At 41.5% G+C, this 25,379-nt stretch overlaps 1 protein-coding gene across 1 annotated transcript in view; it reads right to left on the reverse strand.

Moving 5' to 3' along the window:
• Positions 1 to 25,379, reverse strand: part of LOC128657157 (uncharacterized) — a 51,929-nt gene that overhangs the window by 21,576 nt on the left and 4,974 nt on the right. Inside the window, exons 2-4 of the mRNA XM_053711399.1 lie at positions 23,409 to 23,561; positions 18,933 to 19,037; positions 157 to 270 (exon numbers count right to left, since the gene is read on the reverse strand). Of these exons, the coding sequence (XP_053567374.1) occupies positions 157 to 270; positions 18,933 to 19,037; positions 23,409 to 23,454 (265 nt within the window). The 5' untranslated portion in view covers positions 23,455 to 23,561. The remainder of the gene's footprint in view (positions 1 to 156; positions 271 to 18,932; positions 19,038 to 23,408; positions 23,562 to 25,379) is intronic.

Consider the following 25,379-nt stretch of genomic DNA (forward strand, 5'->3'; position numbering starts at 1 on the left):
TATTTACATGAGGCAAAATGTCACCATCAGAATATTCTGATATACCCTGTACGTCTGTGGTCGTTTTGGGTTTAACTAGTGCAACTTCGCTGGAGGCAAGACCTGCGCTATATCTAGCAGATGTTTGAGGGTAATGAGTTAATTAGTGCAAATCACCTATAGCCGTATTTATAGGAACTTCATCCTCCTCAGTCTTCACGTGATCACACACATACGGTTCTCCTCTGTACTCAACTGCTGAGCCATCTGAAGGCATCACATCCATACGACCTGTACAATAAAAATATACATGCAAATGTGCAAGTTGTTAGTAGTACTCATGGGATGTATCAATTTCTCTCTCATTATATATAATGAAAAATCATGTGAGAATGCAAATAAACATAATTTAAGTAAAATTTACCTGATAAATTCATTTCTTTCATATTGGCAACAGTCCTTGAGCTAGTGACGTATGGGATATACAATCCTACCAGGAGGGGCAAAGTTTCCCAAACCTCAAAATGCCTATAAATACACCCCCCACCACACCCACAATTCAGTTTAACAAATAGCCAAGAAGTGGGGTGATAAGAAAAGGAGCAAAAATCATCAACAAGGAATTGGAATAATTGTGCTTTATACAAAAAAATCATAACCACCATAAAAAGGGTGGGTCTCATGGACTCTTGCCAATATGAAAGAAATTAATTTATCAGGTAAATTCTTACATAAATTATGTTTTCTTTCATGTAATTGGCAAGAGTCCATGAGCTAGTGACGTATGGGATAGCAAATACCCAAGATGTGGAACTCCACGCTCTCTCTCTCACTAGAGAGGGAGGGATAAAAATAAAGACAGCCAATTCCGCTGAAAAATTTATCCACAACCCAAATCAAAAGTTTTAATCTTTATAATGAAAAAAAAATGAAATTATAAGCAGAAGAATCAAACTGAAACAGCTGCCTGAAGTACTTTTCTACCAAAAACTGCTTCTGAAGAAGAGAAAACATCAAAATGGTAGAATTTAGTAAAAGTATGCAAAGAACCAAGTTGCTGCTTTGCATATCTGATCAACAGAAGCTTCATTCTTAAAAGCCCAGAAAGTGGAAGCTGACCTAGTAGAATGAGCTGTAATCCTCTGAGGCGGGGAGTTACCCGACTCCCAATAAGCATGAAGAATCAAAAGCTTTAACCAAGATGCCAAAGAAATGGCAGAAGCCGTCTGACCTTTCCTAGAACCAGAAAAGATAACAAATAGACTAGAAGTCTTCCTGAAATCTTTAGTAGCTTCAACATATTTCAACGCTCTTACCACATCCAAATAATGCAAGGATCTCTCCAGAGAATTCTTAGGATTAGGACACAAAGAAGGGACAACAAATTCTCTACTAATGTTGTTGGAGTTCACAACTTTAGGTAAAAATTTGAACGAAGTCCGCAAAAACAGAATTTATGTTTACCTGATAAATTACTTTCTCCAACGGTGTGTCCGGTCCACGGCGTCATCCTTACTTGTGGGATATTCTCTTCCCCAACAGGAAATGGCAAAGAGCCCAGCAAAGCTGGTCACATGATCCCTCCTAGGCTCCGCCTTCCCCAGTCATTCGACCGACGTAAAGGAGGAATATTTGCATAGGAGAAACCATATGATACCGTGGTGACTGTAGTTAAAGAAAATAAATTATCAGACCTGATTAAAAAACCAGGGCGGGCCGTGGACCGGACACACCGTTGGAGAAAGTAATTTATCAGGTAAACATAAATTCTGTTTTCTCCAACATAGGTGTGTCCGGTCCACGGCGTCATCCTTACTTGTGGGAACCAATACCAAAGCTTTAGGACACGGATGAAGGGAGGGAGCAAATCAGGTCACCTAAATGGAAGGCACCACGGCTTGCAAAACCTTTCTCCCAAAAATAGCCTCAGAAGAAGCAAAAGTATCAAACTTGTAAAATTTAGTAAAAGTGTGCAGTGAAGACCAAGTCGCTGCCTTACATATCTGATCAACAGAAGCCTCGTTCTTGAAGGCCCATGTGGAAGCCACAGCCCTAGTGGAATGAGCTGTGATTCTTTCAGGAAGCTGCCGTCCGGCAGTCTCATAAGCCAATCTGATGATGCTTTTAATCCAAAAAGAGAGAGAGGTAGAAGTTGCTTTTTGACCTCTCCTTTTACCAGAATAAACAACAAACAAGGAAGATGTTTGTCTAAAATCCTTTGTAGCATCTAAATAGAATTTTAGAGCACGAACAACATCCAAATTGTGCAACAAACGTTCCTTCTTTGAAACTGGATTCGGACACAAAGAAGGCACGACTATCTCCTGGTTAATGTTTTTGTTAGAAACAACTTTCGGAAGAAAACCAGGTTTAGTACGTAAAACCACCTTATCTGCATGGAACACCAGATAAGGAGGAGAACACTGCAGAGCAGATAATTCTGAAACTCTTCTAGCAGAAGAAATTGCAACCAAAAACAAAACTTTCCAAGATAATAACTTAATATCAACGGAATGTAAGGGTTCAAACGGAACCCCCTGAAGAACTGAAAGAACTAAATTGAGACTCCAAGGAGGAGTCAAAGGTTTGTAAACAGGCTTGATTCTAACCAGAGCCTGAACAAAGGCTTGAACATCTGGCACAGCTGCCAGCTTTTTGTGAAGTAACACAGACAAGGCAGAAATCTGTCCCTTCAAGGAACTTGCAGATAATCCTTTCTCCAAACCTTCTTGAAGAAAGGATAGAATCTTAGGAATTTTTACCTTGTCCCAAGGGAATCCTTTAGATTCACACCAACAGATATATTTTTTCCATATTTTGTGGTAAATTTTTCTAGTTACAGGCTTTCTGGCCTGAACAAGAGTATCAATGACAGAATCTGAGAACCCTCGCTTTGATAAGATCAAGCGTTCAATCTCCAAGCAGTCAGTTGGAGTGAGACCAGATTCGGATGTTCGAACGGACCTTGAACAAGAAGGTCTCGTCTCAAAGGTAGCTTCCATGGTGGAGCCGATGACATATTCACCAGGTCTGCATACCAAGTCCTGCGTGGCCACGCAGGAGCTATCAAGATCACCGATGCCCTCTCCTGATTGATCCTGGCTACCAGCCTGGGGATGAGAGGAAACGGCGGGAATACATAAGCTAGTTTGAAGGTCCAAGGTGCTACTAGTGCATCTACTAGAGTCGCCTTGGGATCCCTGGATCTGGACCCGTAGCAAGGAACCTTGAAGTTCTGACGAGAGGCCATCAGATCCATGTCTGGAATGCCCCACAATTGAGTAATTTGGGCAAAGATTTCCGGATGGAGTTCCCACTCCCCCGGATGAAATGTCTGACGACTCAGAAAATCCGCTTCCCAATTTTCCACTCCTGGGATGTGGATTGCAGACAAGTGGCAGGAGTGAGTCTCCGCCCATTGAATGATTTTGGTCACTTCTTCCATCGCCAGGGAACTCCTTGTTCCCCCCTGATGGTTGATGTACGCAACAGTCGTCATGTTGTCTGATTGAAACCGTATGAACTTGGCCTTTGCTAGCTGAGGCCAAGCCTTGAGAGCATTGAGTATCGCTCTCAGTTCCAGAATATTTATCGGTAGAAGAGATTCTTCCCGAGACCAAAGACCCTGAGCTTTCAGGGGTCCCCAGACCGTGCCCCAGCCCACCAGACTGGCGTCGGTCGTGACAATGACCCACTCTGGTCTGCGGAAGCTCATCCCCTGTGACAGGTTGTCCAGGGACAGCCACCAACGGAGTGAATCTCTGGTCCTCTGATTTACTTGTATCGTCGGAGACAAGTCTGTATAGTCCCCATTCCACTGACTGAGCATGCACAGTTGTAATGGTCTTAGATGAATGCGCGCAAAAGGAACTATGTCCATTGCCGCTACCATCAAACCTATTACTTCCATGCACTGCGCTATGGAAGGAAGAGGAACAGAATGAAGTATTTGACAAGAGTTTAGAAGTTTTGATTTTCTGGCCTCTGTCAGAAAAATCCTCATTTCTAAGGAGTCTATTATTGTTCCCAAGAAGGGAACCCTTGTTGACGGAGATAGAGAACTTTTTTCTACGTTCACTTTCCACCCGTGAGATCTGAGAAAGGCCAGGACAATGTCCGTGTGAGCCTTTGCTTGAGGAAGGGACGACGCTTTTATCAGAATGTCGTCCAAGTAAGGTACTACTGCAACGCCCCTTGGTCTTAGCACCGCTAGAAGGGACCCTAGTACCTTTGTGAAAATCCTTGGAGCAGTGGCTAATCCGAACGGAAGTGCCACAAACTGGTAATGCTTGTCCAGGAATGCGAACCTTAGGAACCGATGATGTTCCTTGTGGATAGGAATATGTAGATACGCATCCTTTAAATCCACCGTGGTCATGAATTGACCTTCCTGGATGGAAGGAAGAATTGTTCGAATGGTTTCCATTTTGAACGATGGAACCTTGAGAAACTTGTTTAGGATCTTGAGATCTAAGATTGGTCTGAATGTTCCCTCTTTTTTGGGAACTACGAACAGATTGGAGTAGAACCCCATCCCTTGTTCTCCTAATGGAACAGGATGAATCACTCCCATTTTTAACAGGTCTTCTACACAATGTAAGAATGCCTGTTTTTTTATGTGGTCTGAAGACAATTGAGACCTGTGGAACCTCCCCCTTGGGGGAAGCCCCTTGAATTCCAGAAGATAACCTTGGGAGACTATTTCTAGCGCCCAAGGATCCAGAACATCTCTTGCCCAAGCCTGAGCGAAGAGAGAGAGTCTGCCCCCCACCAGATCCGGTCCCGGATCGGGGGCCAACATCTCATGCTGTCTTGGTAGCAGTGGCAGGTTTCTTGGCCTGCTTTCCTTTGTTCCAGCCTTGCATTGGTCTCCAGGCTGGCTTGGCTTGAGAAGTATTACCCTCTTGCTTAGAGGACGTAGCACTTGGGGCTGGTCCGTTTCTGCGAAAGGGACGAAAATTAGGTTTATTTTTGGCCTTGAAAGACCTATCCTGAGGAAGGGCGTGGCCCTTGCCCCCAGTGATATCAGAGATAATCTCTTTCAAGTCAGGGCCAAACAGCGTTTTCCCCTTGAAAGGAATGTTAAGCAATTTGTTCTTGGAAGACGCATCCGCTGACCAAGATTTTAACCAAAGCGCTCTGCACGCCAAAATAGCGAAACCAGAAATTTTCGCCGCTAACCTAGCCAATTGCAAAGTGGCGTCTAGGGTGAAAGAATTAGCCAATTTGAGAGCACGAATTCTGTCCATAATCTCCTCATAAGAAGAAGAATTATTATTGAGCGCCTTTTCTAGCTCATCGAACCAGAAACACGCGGCTGTAGTGACAGGAACAATGCATGAAATTGGTTGTAGAAGGTAACCTTGCTGAACAAACATCTTTTTAAGCAAACCTTCTAATTTTTTATCCATAGGATCTTTGAAAGCACAACTATCTTCTATGGGTATAGTGGTGCGTTTGTTTAGAGTAGAAACCGCCCCCTCGACCTTGGGGACTGTCTGCCATAAGTCCTTTCTGGGGTCGACCATAGGAAACAATTTTTTAAATATGGGGGGAGGGACGAAAGGTATACCGGGCCTTTCCCATTCTTTATTTACAATGTCCGCCACCCGCTTGGGTATAGGAAAAGCTTCGGGGGGCCCCGGGACCTCTAGGAACTTGTCCATTTTACATAGTTTCTCTGGAATGACCAAATTCTCACAATCATCCAGAGTGGATAACACCTCCTTAAGCAGAGCGCGGAGATGTTCCAATTTAAATTTAAATGTAATCACATCAGGTTCAGCTTGTTGAGAAATTTTCCCTGAATCTGAAATTTCTCCCTCAGACAAAACCTCCCTGGCCCCCTCAGACTGGTGTAGGGGCCCTTCAGAACCAATATCATCAGCGTCCTCATGCTCTTCAGTATTTTCTAAAACAGAGCAGTCGCGCTTTCGCTGATAAGTGGGCATTTTGGCTAAAATGTTTTTGATAGAATTATCCATTACAGCCGTTAATTGTTGCATAGTAAGGAGTATTGGCGCGCTAGATGTACTAGGGGCCTCCTGTGTGGGCAAGACTGGTGTAGACGAAGGAGGGGATGATGCAGTACCATGCTTACTCCCCTCACTTGAGGAATCATCTTGGGCATCATTTTCTCTAAATTTAAATGAGAAGGAACCTTGGCTTCCCCACATTCAGAACACAGTCTATCTGGTAGTTCAGACATGTTAAACAGGCAAAAACTTGATAACAAAGTACAAAAAACGTTTTAAAATAAACCGTTACTGTCACTTTAAATTTTAAACTGAACACACTTTATTTCTGCAATTGCGAAAAAGTATGAAGGAATTGTTCAAAATTCACCAAAATTTCACCACAGTGTCTTAAAGCCTTAAAAGTATTGCACACCAAATTTGGAAGCTTTAACCCTTAAAATAACGGAACCGGAGCCGTTTTTATATTTAACCTCTTTACAGTCCCTGGTATCTGCTTTGCTGAGACCCAACCAAGCCCAAAGGGGAATACGATACCAAATGACGCCTTCAGAAAGTCTTTTCTATGTATCAGAGCTCCTCACACATGCATCTGCATGTCATGCTTCTCAAAAACAAGTGCGCAATACAGGCGCGAAAATGAGACTCTGCCTATGATTAGGGAAAGCCCCTAGAGAATAAGGTGTCCAATACAGTGCCTGCCGGTTATTTTACAAAATTCCCAAGATTAAAATAATTCCTCAAGGCTATGGAGTATAAAATATGTTTATATATAAATCGATTTAGCCCAGAAAATGTCTACAGTCTTAAAAAGCCCTTGTGAAGCCCTTTTTTTCTTTCTGTAATAAAAATGGCTTACCGGATCCCATAGGGAAAATGACAGCTTCCAGCATTACATCGTCTTGTTAGAATGTGTCATACCTCAAGCAGCAAAAGTCTGCTCACTGTTCCCCCAACTGAAGTTAATTCCTCTCAACAGTCCTGTGTGGAAACAGCCATCGATTTTAGTAACGGTTGCTAAAATCATTTTCCTCTTACAAACAGAAATCTTCATCTCTTTTCTGTTTCAGAGTAAATAGTACATACCAGCACTATTTTAAAATAACAAACTCTTGATTGAATAATAAAAACTACAGTTAAACACTAAAAAACTCTAAGCCATCTCCGTGGAGATGTTGCCTGTACAACGGCAAAGAGAATGACTGGGGAAGGCGGAGCCTAGGAGGGATCATGTGACCAGCTTTGCTGGGCTCTTTGCCATTTCCTGTTGGGGAAGAGAATATCCCACAAGTAAGGATGACGCCGTGGACCGGACACACCTATGTTGGAGAAATCGCCTTATCCTGATGAAAAATCAGAAAAGGAGACTCACAAGAAAGAGCAAATAAATCAGAAACTCTGCTAGCAGAAGAGATGGCCAAAAGGAAAAACACTTTCCAAAAAAGTAATTTAATGTCCAGAGAATGCATAGGCTCAAACAGAGGAGCCTGTAAAGCCTTCAAAACCAAATTAAGACTCCAAGGAGGTAAAATTTATTTAATGACAGGCTTAATACGAACCAAAGCCTGTACAAAACAATGAATATCAGGAAGTTTAGCAATTTTTCTGTGGAACAGAACAGAAAGAGCAGAGATTTGTCCTTTCAAGGAACTTGCAGACAAACCCTTATCTAAACCATCCTGAAGAAACTGTCAAATTCTAGGAATTCTAAAAGAATGCCAAGAGAATTTATGAGAAGAGCACCATGAGATGCAAGTCATCCAAACTAGATAATAAATATTTCTAGACACAGATTTACGAGCCTGCAACATGGTATTAATCACCGAGTCAGAGAAACCTCTATGACTAAGCACTAAGCGTTCAATTTCCATGCCATCAAATTTAATGATTTGAGATCCTGATGGAAAAACAAACCTTGAGATATAAGGTCTGGCCTTAATGGAAGTGGCCAAGGTTGGCAACTGGACATCCGAACAAGATCCACATACCAAAACCTTTGCGGCCATGCTGGAGCCACCAGGAGCACAAACGATTGCTCCATGATGATTTTGAAAATCACTCTTGGAAGAAGAACTAGAGGCGGAAAAATATAGGCAGGTTGATAACTCCAAGGAAGTGTCATGCATCCACTGCTTCCGCCCTAGGATCCTTGGACCCGGATAGGTACCTGGGAAGTTTCTTGTTCATATGAGATGCCATCAGATCTATTTCTGGAAGACCCCACATCTGAACAATTTGAAAAAACACATCTGGGTGAAGAGACCACTCTCCCGGATGTAAAGCTTGACGACTGAGATAATTTGCTTCCCAATTGTCTATACCTGGGATATGGACCGCAGAAATTAGACAGGAGCTGGATTTTGCCAAACAAGTATCCAAGATACTTCTTTCATAGCCTGAGGACTGTGAGTCCCACCCTGATGATTGACATACGCAACAGTTGTGACATTGTCTGTCTGAAAATCAATAAACGTCTCTTTCCAATAGAAGCCAAAACTGAAGAGCTCTGAGAATCGCACGGAGTTCCAAAATATTGATTGGTAATCTCGACTCTTGAGATTTCCAAATTCCTTGTGCTGTCAGAGTTTCCCAGACAGCTTCCCAACCTAAAAGACTTGCATCTGTTGTGATCACGGTCCAGGTTGGATGAACCAAAGCGACCCGTAGAACTATACGATGGTGATCTAACCACCAAGTCAGAGATAGTTGATTATTGGGATTCAAGGATATTAAATGTGATATCCTAGTGTCATGATTGTTCCGTTCATCGCCGTGTCACCGCGGCTCCCGGAGCTTCTCAGTGTGGATGACGTCACGTTGCTTAGCAACGTGACGCATCCTCTGACACACCCCTCTGAATTCGTCACTGCTCCTGCCTTTAAACCCCGGCGGGAGATCTTACTCGGGGCCTGTTTGTTTGATTCCCCTGGCGTCTGTGAGTACTTGTATCTGTTGCTTTTCTTGTGTACCGACTTCTGCCTGCCTGACCAAGCTTTTGCCTTAACCCTGCTACTGTTGTTTGGATACCGACTTCTGCCTGCCTGACCAAGCTTTTGCCTTTACCCTGTTACTGTTGTTTGGATACCGACTACTGCCTGCCTGACCTAGCTTTTGCCTTATCTCTGCTTCTGATGTTTGGATACCGACTTCTGCCTGCCTGACCTTGCTTATGCCTTATCCTTAAATCTTCTCTTGGATATATTTGTTTGTTACAAGCCTGCTTAAAGGGACATTTACTTTTACAAGCTGCAAAAGAGAACTTTATCTTTTTGTTTGTTACAAGCCTGCTTAAAGGGACATTTACTTTTACAAGCTGCAAAAGAGAACTTTATCTTTTTGTTTGTTACAAGCCTGTTTAAAGGGACATTTACTTTTACAAGCTGCAAAAGAGAACTTTATCTTTTTGTTTGTTTCAAGCCTGCTTAAAGAGACATTTACTTTTACAAGCTGCAAATAAGAACATTATCTTTATATATTATTCACCTGTTTAAAGGGAAGTTTTTTCTTTTGTAGCTTCCCAGCTTACTGGAACAATTATTATTTTTTGAAACCTGTCTTGTCTGTTTCCTGAGTGGGTCACGTCCTGGTTATTTCTCAGTGTGCTAGCGTGTGTTTTTCTATTCATGCTAGCAGTTGGGTTACACCCCGGACTGATTCCTAAACGGCTGACATTACAAACAGGCCATAAATGGACCCCACTGAATTATCCATGGCCGTGGCCCACCAGGGACAGTTACTAGGATCTCATGCTACTCACTTACAATCCCTGGACACTAAACTTGATCAAATAACTGCTTTATTACAAAATTTGGTTGCTACTACACCTCCCAATCCTAATCCCAATCCTAATCCTAATGAGGCATTACCCCCTTCGATTTCTAACAACCAGTCTCAGGTACAACCGAGTCCCAGGATACCCCTTCCTGATAAATATGATGGGAATCCTGAAGAATGTAGGGGCTTTCTGAATCAGTGCCGTCTCCATTTCCGAAATAGCCCTACTCTGTTTACTACTCCTTCTTCTAGAATCACATTTCTTATATCCTTAATGAAAGGAAAAGCTTTGGCTTGGGTATCACCTTTGCTAGAAAAGAATGACCCTATACTTCTGGATGTTGATACATTTCTCTCTGTGTTTTCAAATGTATTTGATAAACCTGGAAGGTCATCCGCTGCTGAAGCTACTCTCTTGGATTTACGTCAAGGTAGTCAACCAGTTTCTCAATACGCAATTGAGTTCCGCACCCTTGCCTCTGAAACTACTTGGAATCAGGGAGCTCTTAGAGCCGCTTTTCGTAAAGGACTTTCTGAGCGTCTCAAGGATGAATTGGTGTATCGGGAGCTTCCAGAATCCTTGGAAGCCTTAATAAATCTTTGTATCAGTCTCGACGCCAGATTTCGTGAACGCCAACAAGAAAAGGATAGAACACAGAGGTCATCAACTCGAACTCCTTTTCGTTTGGCTCCTCGTTTTTCTAATCCAGTCACGCCTGCCTCTCCTACTCCTGATCAGGCTGAACCCATGGAAGTGGGAAGTATAAAATTAACAGAGACTGAACGCTTGAGAAGACGTTCTCTTGGCTTGTGTTTGTACTGTGGCCTTAAAGGGCATTTATTAAGGGATTGTCCTACCAGGCCAGTAAAAGCCAGGGCTTAACTCTAGTCCAGGGAACTGGGTTAAGCCAAAAAAGTAGTCATTCCCTATACAAGAAACTTTTTGTTCCAGTAACCCTTCAAACCGGACATAGTAAGATTCATACCCAAGCTCTTATCGACTCTGGTGCTGGAGGAGTGTTCATTGACTCCACATTCGTCTCTACTCACTCTATACCCTTACTAAAGAAAGAGTATTCAATTTCAGTTTCTACGGTCAGTGGAGATCCTTTGGGTTTCCGGATACATTCAGTTTGCTACTCAACCCTTACTTCTCACTGTAGGAATACTTCATTCCGAGACAATTTGTTTCGATGTCATTCCCACTCCTCAATTTCCCATTATCTTGGGACTACCCTGGCTCCAAGTACATAATCCTACTTTTTCTTGGACTTGTGGCGAACTCACCTCCTGGGGATCTACATGCCTGACTAAATGTCTTCAAAAGATCACCAAGTTACCACTCACTATTGCTCTCACAATCGAAACTCCCGACTCTCTACCTATGCCTTATCATGACTTTGTGGATGTTTTCTCCAAAAAGGAAGCTGAGCTGAACGTCTTCCTCCTCACCGCCCTTTTGATTGCCCCATTGATCGCCTTCCTGGGGCTACCTATCCTCGAGGCAAGACATATCCACTTTCTAAACCTGAAAACGTGGCTTTGGAAGAATATATTAAGGACAATCTGGCTAGAGGATTTATTCGACCCTCCTCTTCCCCTGTAGGGGCTGGTTTCTTTTTTGTAGGAAAGAAGGATGGTGGATTACGACCCTGTATTGATTACAGAGGATTAAATCAGATTACCATCAAGAACAGTTATCCTCTACCCCTTATTCCTGAACTTTTTACTTATCTTCAGGGAGCCACCATATTTACTAAACTTGATCTACGTGGTGCATACAATCTTATCCGTATACGCCAAGGAGATGAATGGAAGACTGCTTTTAACACTCGATTTGGGCATTACGAATATTTGGTCATGCCTTTTGGGCTATGCAATGCTCCGGCGGTTTTTCAACATTTTGTGAACGAGATCTTTCGTGATTTTTTGAATATCTTTGTCATCATATACCTTGACGATATCTTGATTTTTTCTCAAAGTCACCAAGATCATGTGCACCACGTCAGGAAAGTACTTCAACGTTTAAGAGATTACCATCTGTTTGCTAAACTGGAGAAATGTTCTTTCCATCAAAAATCCATACCCTTTCTGGGTTATGTAATATCGGCATCTGGATTTGAAATGGATCCTACTAAACTTTCTGCCATCTTGGAGTGGCCTAGACCTGATTCTCTGAAGGCTTTGCAACGTTTTCTGGGCTTCGCCAACTATTACAGGAAGTTCATCAAGAATTTTGCTACTATTACTTCTCCCCTTACTTCTCTCACTAGAAAGGGGCAAAATTGCAAAAAGTGGCCTCCTGAGGCTATAGAGGCTTTTGAGTCTCTCAAAGGAGCTTTTTCTTCTGCACCTATTCTCCGTCACCCAAATCCAGATTTTCAGTTTATCCTGGAAGTTGATGCTTCTTCTGTTGCTGCTGGAGCTGTTCTTTCTCAACGAATACCAGAGACTGGAATGATTCATCCTGTTGGATTTTTCTCTAAAAAATTCACTCCTTCTGAATTTAACTATGACGTAGGCAATAAAGAGTTGCTTGCCATTAAAATGGCCTTAGACGAATGGAGGCATTGGCTGGAGGGTACTTCTTTACCGTTTACCATACTCACTGATCATAAGAACCTTCTTTATCTCCAAACGGCCAAACGATTGAATTCCAGGCAAGCACGCTGGTCGTTATTCTTCTCCCGGTTTCACTATAATTTGTCTTACATACCTGGTTCAAAAAATATTAAGGCAGACGCCCTTTCCAGACAATTTCAAGATACCCCAATTCCTGAGTCTGGTACCATTCTCCAACCTCATGAAGTCATAGCCCAGCTAACAACTTCTTGGTTACAAGAATTACAGTCTGCTCAAAGGAATCTTCCTTTGTCCTGTAAACCTCCTGATGGATTACTCTTTGTTCCTGAACGCCTTCGTTCCAAGCTTCTATTTTGGGCTCATGATAGTCCTCTTTCTGGACATCCTGGCATCAGTATCACCATTCGAAATCTCAAACAGCATGTCTGGTGGCCTACTCTCTCTCAAGATGTTAAAGATTACGTCTCAGTATGCACACAATGTGCCATAAATAAGACTCCTCGCCAACTTCCTTCTGGGTTGCTCCAACCGTTGCCCATACCTCATCAGCCTTGGACGCATATATCCATGGACTTCATTACCGACCTTCCTTTGTCAGCTGGAAACAACACTATTTGGGTGGTGGTCGACAGGTTCACTAAGACTGCTCATTTTGTTCCCTTACCAGGATTACCGTCTGCCAAAAGACTTTCTGAACTTTTTATTTTGCATATTGTAAGAATCCATGGATTTCCTCTGGATATTGTTTCAGATAGAGGGGTACAGTTCGTTTCCCGATTTTGGAGATCACTTTGTAAACATTTTGGAACTTCAATATCCCTGTCTACTTCTCATCATCCACAATCTAACGGCCAGACTGAAAGGGTAAATCAGTGTCTTGAAACATATCTCAGACATTATGTGGATCATTTTCACTCTAACTGGACTTCTTACCTTCCTTTGGCTGAATTGGCTCATAACGCCCGGTATAATTCCTCCCTTCAGACATCTCCTTTTCATGCGGCTTACGGATTTCAGCCCAGAACATTTCCTTTGCATACTTCTTCCACAGTAAATCCTGCTTCTGATCTTTCTGCCCGAAGATTAACCCGACATTGGCGGAGAATACATTGTATCCTTTCTGTAACTTCTAAACGTTACAAGTTCTTTTCAGATCTTCGACGGAAGAAGGCTCCCAAGTATCGTCCTGGCGATAAAGTTTGGATTTCCTCTTGTTTTCTTCGCCTGAAACAACCTTCTACCAAACTGGGACCACGATACGTGGGTCCTTTCCGAATACTGGGTCAAGTGTGTTCCACTGCTTACCGGGTGGCTTTACCCAAGACTCTCAAAGTCCATCCGGTATTCCACGTTTCTCTTCTAAAACCTATGATGTCCAACAGGTATTCTAAACCTCTTTCTAAACCTCCACCTCTTTTTGTCCATGGACATCCTGAGTTTGAGATCAGCCATATTCTGGATTCCAAGCTCCGTGGCAAGAAATTGTATTATCTCATTCATTGGAAAGGTTATCCAGTCACGGAACGATCCTGGGAGCCAGCTCATCAAGTAAATGCTCCTACTTTAATAAAGGCCTTCCACAAGTCTCATCCTGCTAGGCCTGGTCCTGTCCCCCGGAGGGGTCCTTGAGGAGGGGGGTGCTGTCATGATTGTTCCGTTCATCGCCGTGTCACCGCGGCTCCCGGAGCTTCTCAGTGTGGATGACGTCACGTTGCTTAGCAACGTGACGCATCCTCTGACACACCCCTCTGAATTCGTCACCGCTCCTGCCTTTAAACCCCGGCGGGAGATCTTACTCGGGGCCTGTTTGTTTGATTCCCCTGGCGTCTGTGAGTACTTGTATCTGTTGCTTTTCTTGTGTACCGACTTCTGCCTGCTTGACCAAGCTTTTGCCTTAACCCTGCTACTGTTGTTTGGATACCGACTTCTGCCTGCCTGACCAAGCTTTTGCCTTTACCCTGTTACTGTTGTTTGGATACCGACTACTGCCTGCCTGACCTAGCTTTTGCCTTATCTCTGCTTCTGATGTTTGGATACCGACTTCTGCCTGCCTGACCTTGCTTATGCCTTATCCTTAAATCTTCTCTTGGATATATTTGTTTGTTACAAGCCTGCTTAAAGGGACATTTACTTTTACAAGCTGCAAAAGAGAACTTTATCTTTTTGTTTGTTACAAGCCTGCTTAAAGAGACATTTCCTTTTACAAGCTGCAAATAAGAACATTATCTTTATATATTATTCACCTGTTTAAAGGGACGTTTTTTCTTTTGTAGCTTCCCAGCTTACTGGAACAATTATTATTTTTTGAAACCTATCTTGTCTGTTTCCTGAGTGGGTCACGTCCTGGTTATTTCTCAGTGTGCTAGCGTGTGTTTTTCTATTCACGCTAGCAGTTGGGTTACACCCCGGACTGATTCCTAAACGGCTGACACCTAGTATAATCCCTGCACCATTAATTCAGCATTAAAATCTGAGAGGTCTCATATGAAAACGATCAAAAGGAATAGAGTCCGATGCTGCAGTCATGAGACCTAAAACTTCCATGCATATAGCTACTGAAGGAAATAATAGAGACTGAAGGTTCCGACAAACTGAACCCAATATAAATTGTCTCTTGTCTGTTAGAGACAAAGTCATTGACACAATCTATCTGGAAACCTAAAAAAGGTGACCCTTGTCTGAGTAATCAAGGAACCTTTTTTGTAAAAATATCCTCCAACCATGTCTTTGAAGAAACAACAGAAGTGAATCGTATGAGATTCTGCAGAATGAAAAGACTGAGCAAGTACCAAGATATCGTCCAAATAACACTGAGAACCTTTGAAAAGATTCCTAGATCTGTTGCTAGGCCAGAAAGGAAGAGCAACAAATTGGTAATGCTTGTATAAAAAAAGAGAATCTCAGAAACTGATAGTGTTCTGGATGAATCGGAATATGAAGATATGCATCCTGTAAGTCTATTGTGGGCAAATAATGCCCTTGCTGAACAAAAGGCAGAATAGACCTTATAATCACCATTCTGAAAGATGGTACTCTTACATGACAATTCAAAAGATTTTCTCTCTTTGGGACAATGAATAGTTCTGAATAAAACCCCAGACCCCGTTCCTGAAACAGAACTGGTATGAATACCCCAGATAACTCCAGGTCTGAAACACACTTCAGGAAAGTCTGAGCCTTTACTGGGATTGCTGGAATATGTGATAGAAAAAGACTTCTCACAGGCGGTCTTACTCTGAATCCTATTCTGTACCCCAATCTAAGGAGTTTGGAACTAATTGAACCAAACAACTTTAAAAAAATCTTAACCTGCCACCTACCAGCTATGCTGGAATAAGGGACGCACCTTCATGCGAATTTGGGGGCTGGCTTTGATCTCTTAAATGGCTTGAATTAATTCCATTATGAAGAAAGCTTCCAATTAGAAACATATTACTTGGGGAAGAATTAGGTTTCTGTTCCTTATTAAGAACAAAAACGATTATAAGCTTAAGATTTACCCTTAGAACTTAATCTTGAGGCAAAAAACTCCCTTCTCCACAGTAACAGTTGAAAGTATTGAATCCAACTGTGAACCAAATAAATTATTACCTTGGAAGGAAAGAAAATAGAAATCTGGATTTAGAAATCAAATCAGCATTCCAATATTTAAGCCACAAAGTTCTTCTAGCTAAAATAGCTAAAGACATAGTTTTAACCTCAATTTTGATAATATCAAAAAATGGCATCACAAATGAAATTATTAGCATGTTGAATCAAGTTAACAATGCTAAACAAATCATAATCCGACACTTGTTGCGCTAAAGTTTCCAACCAAAAAAGATGAAACAGCTGCAACATCAGCAAAAGAAATTGCAGGCCTAAGAAAAGGACCTGAAAATAAATTAATTTTCCATAGATAAGATACAAGTTTCCCATCTGAAGGATCTTTAAAATAAATACTATTTTCCATAGGAATAGTAGTACATTTAGCAAGAGTAAAGATAGCCCCATTAACTTTGGGGATCTTTTCCCAAAGCTCCAAACTAACTGCTGGCAAAGGATACAATTTTAAAACCTTAAAGAAGGAATAAAAGAAGTACCAGGCCTATTCCATTCCCTAGTATTAGGAACTGGAAAAAAACCTCTGAAGTAACCACCGGAGGTTAATAAACAGAATTTAAATGTAAGCTAGCCTTAAAATCAAGAGGACTAGTCTCCTTAAAGGGACAGTATACACTCATTTTCATATAACTGCATGTAATAGACACTACTATAAAGAATGAGATGCTCAGATACTGATATAAAAATCCAGTATAAAATGGTTTAAAAACGTACTTAGAAGCTTTCAGTTTAGCTCTTTTGAAAAGGCAGTTGGAAAGCCCACTGCAAGTGGGAAATAAGACACTCCCCCCCTCCCCCTTCTTTTGCATATGAAAAGACCCTTTACACAAACAGGAGCAAGCTGGAGAAGGTAGCTGACGGTATTCAAATAAAACTTTGGGGTTTGGTTAGGAGTCTGAAAATCAGAGCAATGTTCTTTAAAAATAAGCAAAATTATACATTTAACCTCTTAAGGACATATGACGGAATTTTTCCGTCATAAAACAATTGAGCAAACTGAAAGCTGTGTCCTTAAAGGGTTAAAAAAAAAAAAATACTTTATGGGCTTTATAAATAGATAATCTACAAAACATTTATGCAAAGAAAAAGTGAGTGTATAATGGCCCTTTAATATCCAATACAATCAACACTTTATCAACAAAGAACGAATGTACTCCATTTAAAAATAAAAAAGCAGATTTGTTAGTGTCAATATCTGATGAAAGACATTCTGAATCAGATAAATCCTCATCAGAGAAGGATAATTCAGTATGTTGTCAGTCATTTGAAAATTCATCAACTAAATGAGAAGTTTAAAAAAGACCTTTACATTTTATTAGAAGGCGGAATGGCAGACAAAGCCTTCTGAATAGAATCAGAAAAATATTCTTATGAAGTCTTAAATAATGCCAAAAGTTTGGCGCCAAGTATGACGCCCACAACTGACAAAATATATTTTGACGCCAAAAACGTCTGCAACACCAGCGTCATAGATGACGCAACCACGTGAAAAAACTCAGCGCCAACTAAGACGCCGGAAATGACGAAATTACGTCAACAAGCGTAATTCTCGCGCCAAAAAAGTCTCACGCCAAGAATGACGCAATAAATTATAGCATTTTGCGCTCCCGCGAGCCTAACAGCCCGCAATTTAGAAAAGAGAGTCAATTTGAAAACTTCAGGTAAGAATTTTTTTTTTTTTTTAAATATGCATTTCCCAAATATGAAACTGACAGTCTGCAAAAAGGAAATATACTGATAAACCTGAATCATGGCAAATATAAGTACAAACATATATTTAGAACTTTAAATATAAAGTGCCAAACCATAGCTGAGAGTGTCTTAAATAAAGGAAAACAAACTTACCAAAAGACACTCATCTACATAAAGTAGATAGCCAAACCAGTACTGAAACGAGAATCAGAAGAGGTAATGGTATATAAGAGTATATCGTCGATCTGAAAAGGGAGGTAGGAGATGAATCTCTACAACCGATAACAGAGAACCTATGAAATAGATACCCGTTAGGATGACCATTGTATTCAATAAGTAATACTCCCTCACATCCCTCTGTCATTCACTGCACTCTGAGAGGAACTGGGCTTCAAAAAAGCTGAGAAGCGCATATCAACGTAGAAATCTAGCACAAACTTACTTCACCAACTCCATAGGAGGCAAAGTTTATAAAACTGAATTGTGGGTGTGGTTGGGGGTGTATTTATAGGCATTTTGAGATTTGGGAAACTTTGCCCCTCCTGGTAGGATTGTATATCCCATACGTCACTAGCTCATGGACTCTTGCCAATTACATGAAAGAAATTACTATGTGCACACAAGAGAATTATTTAGTAGACTATCACACTTACTATACACACTCACCTGTAACTCACACACCTCACATACAATATATGTGCTCACTCACCTGTAACTCACACACAATATATGTGCTCACTCACCAGTAACCCACAACATACATGAACAACCACCTCGTGTACACTCACCTGTAACTCACACACCTCACATACAATATATGTGCTCACTCACCTGTAACTCACACACAATATATGTGCTCACTCACCTGTAACCCACAACATACATGCACAACCACCCCGTGTACACTCACCTGTAACTCACACACCTCACATACAATATATGTGCTCACTCACCTGTAACTCACACACAATATATGTGCTCACTCACCAGTAACCCACAACATACATGCACAACCACCTCGTGTGCACTCACCTGTAACACACACACAATCCATTCTATCTTCATCCCTCAGACACATGCACACTCACCTGTAAACCTGTGTCCCGGAGACACAATACACATGCACACTCACATGTAACCTGTATCCCTGACACACAACACACATGCACACTCATCTGTAACACTCATGCACATTCACCGTAGCCCATGTCCCGCAGACACAACAAATGTGCACACTTAGCTGTGACCTGCATCCCTCAGACTTAACACACGTGCACATTCACCTGTATCCTGTGTCCCTCAGATGCACCACAAATGCACACTCACCTGGGCTGATGCTGTCACTGGTTTCCTCATCTGGTGCTTCCAGCTGATGCTTCACCCACAGATCTTCTGTTATCTCAACTTTTACTATATCAGCGTTATCTTCATCTGTACAAATAAAGCAAAGTTAGTTTTATATCCTATGATCTAGTTTTGTTTATAACTTTATCATAAAACAGTTTGTTTATTTCCCTATATAGAACACGCTCCTGAGCATACCTCAGTATGTTCTTGTGTCAAACATTGCTGCCATATACAGAGTGCGCTCCTGACCCTACCTCAGTATGCTCTCTTGAACAGCACTGCTGCTATATATAGAGCACACTCCTGAGCATACCTCAGTAAGTTCTTGTGTCAAACACTGCTGCCATATACAGAGTGCGCTCCTGACCCTACCTCAGTATGCTCTCTTGACAAGCACTGCTGCTATATATAGAGCACACTCCTGACCCTACCTCGGTATGCTCTCATGACAAACACTGCTGCCATATACAGAGTGCGCTCCTGACCCTACCTCAGTATGCTCTCTAGACAAGCACTGCTGCTATATATAGAGCACACTCCTGAGCATACCTCAGTATGTTCTTGTGTCAAACACTGCTGCCATATACAGAGTGGGCTCCTGACCCTACCTCAGTATGCTCTCTTGACAAGCACTGCTGCTATATATAGAGAACACTCCTGAGCATACCTCAGTATGTTCTTGTGTCAAACACTGCTGCCATATACAGAGTGCGCTCCTGACCCTACCTCAGTATGCTCTCTTGACAAGCACTGCTGCAATATATAGAGAACACTCCTGAGCATACCTCAGTATGTTCTTGTGTCAAACACTGCTGCCATATACAGAGTGCGCTCCTTGTGTTTTATGGTTATGCCCTCAGCCTAAAGGACCTCTACAGACGTTTACTTTTCACTTTTTTAGGACACTATAAGTTTCTTTTTAAGTTTACAACTACTCCTGTCTTATGTGCAACCCAGAAATAAAACAGGAGGCATAATTTGGATTATTTATATAAAATCAGGTGATTTGGGACTATGCTTTGCATGATATAGTGCACAGCTTGTTATTTACCACCTAGCCCTAGATTGATGGCATTTGTTATACGAGTTCTATTTTTAATTAATTGGAAAATGTACCAGATTCATCCTCTGTAAATTTATAGCTGTTATTTTAAGTGCGGACTAGATATTTCCCCCTAACCTTATAGATGGTTATTTACCACTGCATATGGATATTCAAGATATTTTTATGTTATAATGAAGTCCAGGCTTACTTTGTTGAGAGGCCCTTGCATTGGTGGAGAACTAACAAAGATAAATAGCACACCTTGGTGAAATTGGCAAAACCCTACTTATGCATCTCAGGCACCTCAACACCATCTGAGCGCCTCTTCACTGCTGAAGGCAAAATGACTTGCAAAAAAGAGAGCCAGGAGCATGTGGACATGTTGTCATTTTTGTTTTTTAATGCAAAGTTTCTGAAAGAGTGAATAACAGAATGTGATAAACAGTTGTAATCTAGCTCATTCTACTTCTACCTCTTTTCAAACGGTTTGTGGTTTTGTTTTGCTTAATTATAAAAAATGTTCTGCTGCTTACAAAATTGGACCAACAGTTGTTTTAATGTAAAGTTTATATTTATAACACTCAGTATGTGGATTTTATTTTAAATATAGGAAAAAATAATTTATTTTTTATACGATTAGTCAATTAATTGAAAAAATAATCAGCCTATTAATAGATTATGAAAATAATCGTTAGTTGCAGCCCTACTCCTGAGCCTTCCTCAGTATGATCTCAGTACAAACACTTCTGTCATATATAGAGAGCGCTCCTGAGCCTAACTCAGTATGCTCTCAGGACAAACACTGCTGTCATATACAGAGAGCGCTCCTGAGCCTTCCTCAGTATGATCTCAGAACAAACACTGCTGTCATATACAGAGAGCGCTCCTGAGCCTTCCTCAGTATGATCTCAGTACAAACACTTCTGTCATATATAGAGAGCGCTCCTGAGCCTAACTCAGTATGATCTCAGAACAAACACTGCTGTCATATACAGAGAGCGCTCCTGAGCCTTCCTCAGTATGATCTCAGAACAAACACTGCTGTCATATACAGAGAGCGCTCCTGAGCCTTCCTCAGTATGATCTCATGACAAACACTGCTGTCATATACAGAGAGCGCTCCTGAGCCTTCCTCAGTATGATCTCAGAACAAACACTGCTGTCATATACAGAGAGCGCTCCTGAGCCTTTCTCAGTATGATCTCAGAACAAACACTGCTGTCATATATAGAGAGTGATCCTGTACCTACCTCAGTATGCTCTCATGACAAACCCTACTCCCATATATAGGCACAACAGATAATGTAAAGCTTAGCACCTGGAACTCCCATCTGGGGTAGTGCACGTAGGACTGGAGCCACGGCCAAGGCTCCTAACCGGTATAGCAAAAAGGTGTAGAGTCTACAGCACTATGAATAAGCATCTGTTTATTAAAGCATAACGTGCACATTTACCTGTCTGTTATGCTTTAATAAACAGATACTTATAGTGCTGTGGACTCTACACCTTCTTGTCATATATAGACAGTGCTCCTGTGCCTACCTCTATATGGTCTAACGACAAGCACTGCTATCATATATAGAGCACTCTCCTGTTCTACCTCAGTATGCTCTCATGACAAGCACTACTGCCATATATAGAGCACGCTCCTGTTCTACCTCAGTATGCTCTCATGACAAGCACTACTGCCTCGTATACAGTGCGCTCCTGTTCTACCTCAGTATGCTCTCATGACAAGCACTACTACCATATATAGAGTGCGCTCCTGAGCCTTGTCTCATGACAAGCACTGCTGCAATATATAGAGCACACTTCTGTGCCTACCTCAGTATGCTCTCATGACAAGCACTGATGCAATATATAGAGCACGCTCCTGTTCTACCTTAGTATGCTCTCATGACAAGCACTGCTGCAATATATAGAGCACACTCCTGTTCTACCTCAGTATGCTCTCATGACAAGCACTACTGCCATGTATAGAGCACACTCCTGTTCTACCTCAGTATGCTCTCATGACAAGTACTGCTGCAATATATAGAGCACACTCCTGTTCTACCTCAGTATGCTCTCATGACAAACACTGCTGCCATATATAGAGCACACTCCTGTTCTACCTCAGTATGCTTTAATAACAAACACTGCTCCCATGTAGAGTGTGCTCCTAAACCTACCTCAGTATGCTCTCATGATAAGCACTACTGCTATATATAGAGCACTCTCCTGTTCTACCTCAGTATGCTCTCATAACAAACATTGCTGACATATATAGCGTGCAATTCTGAGCCTACCTCAGTATGCTCTCATGATAAGCACTACTGCCATATATAGCGTGCACTTCTGAGCCTACCTCAGTATGCTCTCATGACAAGCACTGCTGCACATATAGAGCATGCTCCTGAATCTACCTTTGAATGCTCTAACAACAAACACTGCTGCCATTTATAGAGCACGCTTGTGAGCCTATGTCAGTATACTCTGATGACAAGCAGTGCTGTCATGTACAGATTGCACTCAGATTTCATCAGCTGGTGTTGTACAATCCAAGCACACCAGAGTAAAACATTGTGCAATGCAAAGTGCTTACAAAACAAACAAAACCATGTTTAGACATTTTGTATATAAGAAACTGGCAACATGTGCAATAGCTGATAGGTTGGTACACTATGCATGGAGATTACCTACCAATAAGCGCTCTTTATGCAGAGACTGGGCATGAGCACATAGTGCCGATCCGGTCATTAACAACAGGAGTAAAGAAGGATTTTATAAACTGCGTAGTAGAGACGTCTGTACATTACTAATATACACCAGAGGCAGAACTTTTTTTTTCATTTTCTACAATGAGATTTTTTAAGTGAAAAATTTTCTGAAGATCATTTTGAATTTTTAAATTAAGCAGTTACAGTAAAGCGCCAGTTCAATTGCAATGTGTTGAGTAACTGGAGAATAAAGCATTTTCTTAAGTTTTATAATATAGTGCATTGCACATTAGCTGCCGAGAAAAAAAAAGTGTTGTTTTTATGTCTTGAGTCAGTCAACAATAAATGCGCTGCTGCTTTGCAGAGATGCTCCATATTTGACTGTTCTCTTCAAACAGCACTTTGTTCTGGATGCACTTTGTTAAGTGCAGCCAGAGAACAGTGCAGTTTGAAGACAACAGCCTGATGCAGAGAAGCGCTGCAAAGCAAAAGAGCCAACAGTTCCTGAATGTGTCCCATTCTTTCTGCAGACATGCTGCATTTTATACGATGACATCTCAGATCACAGCATGTTCTGCCTTGGGACAATATACTATCAACCCCTATGTCCCTTTAAGACCAACAGATCACTGAGGTTTCTGGTTAGTTAATGTAAATATTAACCAATTGTGATGACAAAACCAGGTGACATACATGTGACATCCTGCTTACCTCTGTGTGCATCAGGAAGGTCTGAGGTTTGGTTCTTGACAGACATTGTCTTGTTCAGCACAAATTAATTTGTCAGATATTCTTATAATGTTGTCCCCTTTACTGGCAAACGCAGTGACGTCTATTATACGTGATCTTCACAGTAACAGGAGCCTAAACACAGAGAGAGAGAGAGAGTCTCATGTTCAGGTTGTTGTCATAAGGGGGTATACATTAAAGGGGCAGTCTAGTCAAAATTAAACTTTCATGATTCAGATAGGACATCCAATTTACTTTTATCATCAATTTTGCTTTGTTCCTTTGGCATTCTTTGTTGAAAGCTAATCCTAGATAAGCTCACATGCTAATTTCTAAGCCCCTCTCTTATCGCATTTTGACAGTTTTTCAAAGCTAGAGGGCGTAAGTTAATTTGTGCCATATAGATAACATTGTGCACATGCACGTGGAGTTACCTAGGGGTAAGCACCGATTGGCTAAAATGCATGTCTGTCAAAACAACTGGAAAAAGGGGGCATTCTGCAGAGGCTTAGATACAAGGTAATCGCAGAGGTAAAAAGTGTATTAATACAACCATGCTGGTTATCCAAAACTGAGGAATGGGTAATAAAGCTCTAGGCACACTGAGCAACGGGTCCATATCTGGCTTCCCGCATCACCCTTAGGGAGAATGGGTAATAAAGGGATTATCTATCTTTTTAAAACAAACATTCTGGAGTAGACCGTCCCTTTAACTTCTCTAACAATATATAGCTTTTTTTATTTTATGTTATTATTTACAAACCTTTAACCGTTTAATTTGAGCCATTTGACAACCTTGTGCTGAAGCTGTTTCCAACCATTTACATTTATGATTTTTGAATATCAATTCCATTGTGTTTATTTCTTCTGTGAGTTACCCACGCAAACTATATGCTGTATTTTCAATAGACCTAGCACTTCTAGAAACCAACTTTAGTTTGCATTAATTAATGAAAATATAAGCCCAAATTGGTGATAATTCTCTGGAATTCCCTTGTGTACCCATGCACAGTTTTACACTATACTGCATTTATTATTTTTCCACATCATCAAAATTGTTTAAAGGCACCTGGAGTTTGATAAGAAGCGCTATTTATACCCCGGCAGTTCCATCAATTAAACAGACTTCCCAGGATTCAAGTCTCAGCTGTGTCACAGGGATGAATCAGCTTTTATCACTTTGTCTGCCTGAGCTAGTATCACTTAAAGGGACATTATACACTCAAAAAAAAAAAAAAAAATACAGGCTAATTAAATAAAGCATTAAAAGAAAATAAAGTTTTTAATTAACATGTATTATCAATTTTGCTGCTTAACCCCTTAACGACGCATGTCGTACAGGGTACGTCGCACACAACCTGGTCTTTAAAGACCAGCAACGTACCCTGTACGACATTAGGGTTTAAAGCGGCTGGAAGCGATCCTGATCGCTTCCAGCCGATTTCTGGTTATTGCAGTGATGCCTCGACATCGAGGCATCCTGCAATAACTCTCCTTGGCCATCCGATGCAGAGAGAGCCACTCTGTGGCCCTCTCTGCACCGGACATCGATGGCCGGTATCGTTGGTGGGTGGGAGCCAGTCTGGGAGGCGGGTGGGCGGCCATCAATGGGCCGTGTGATGTGGAGGGGGGCGGGATCGTGGGCGGGATCGCCGGGGCGCGTGCACAGGGCACGCGCATGGGAGCCGGGAATGGGTAGGGAGCGGGTGGGAACCACTACACTGCGGAAAAAAATGTGAACAGAAAGTGGGAAAAAAAAAAATAATACTATAAGAGTAGGGGGCGCCCTAAATTACAATTGTAACAATGGTGAGGTGTAATACTATAAGGTATAATAATCTAGTATACAATTTTCTAGCAATCAGAACAGAATAATCAAATGTCAAATACAATAAAGGAAAAAAAAAAAAAAAAAAAAAAAAAAATCCCAGACTGCTCCTGCTGCACTAACTG

Source organism: Bombina bombina, chromosome 4, assembly GCF_027579735.1.
Source record: "Bombina bombina isolate aBomBom1 chromosome 4, aBomBom1.pri, whole genome shotgun sequence".
Lineage (NCBI taxonomy): Eukaryota > Metazoa > Chordata > Amphibia > Anura > Bombinatoridae > Bombina > Bombina bombina.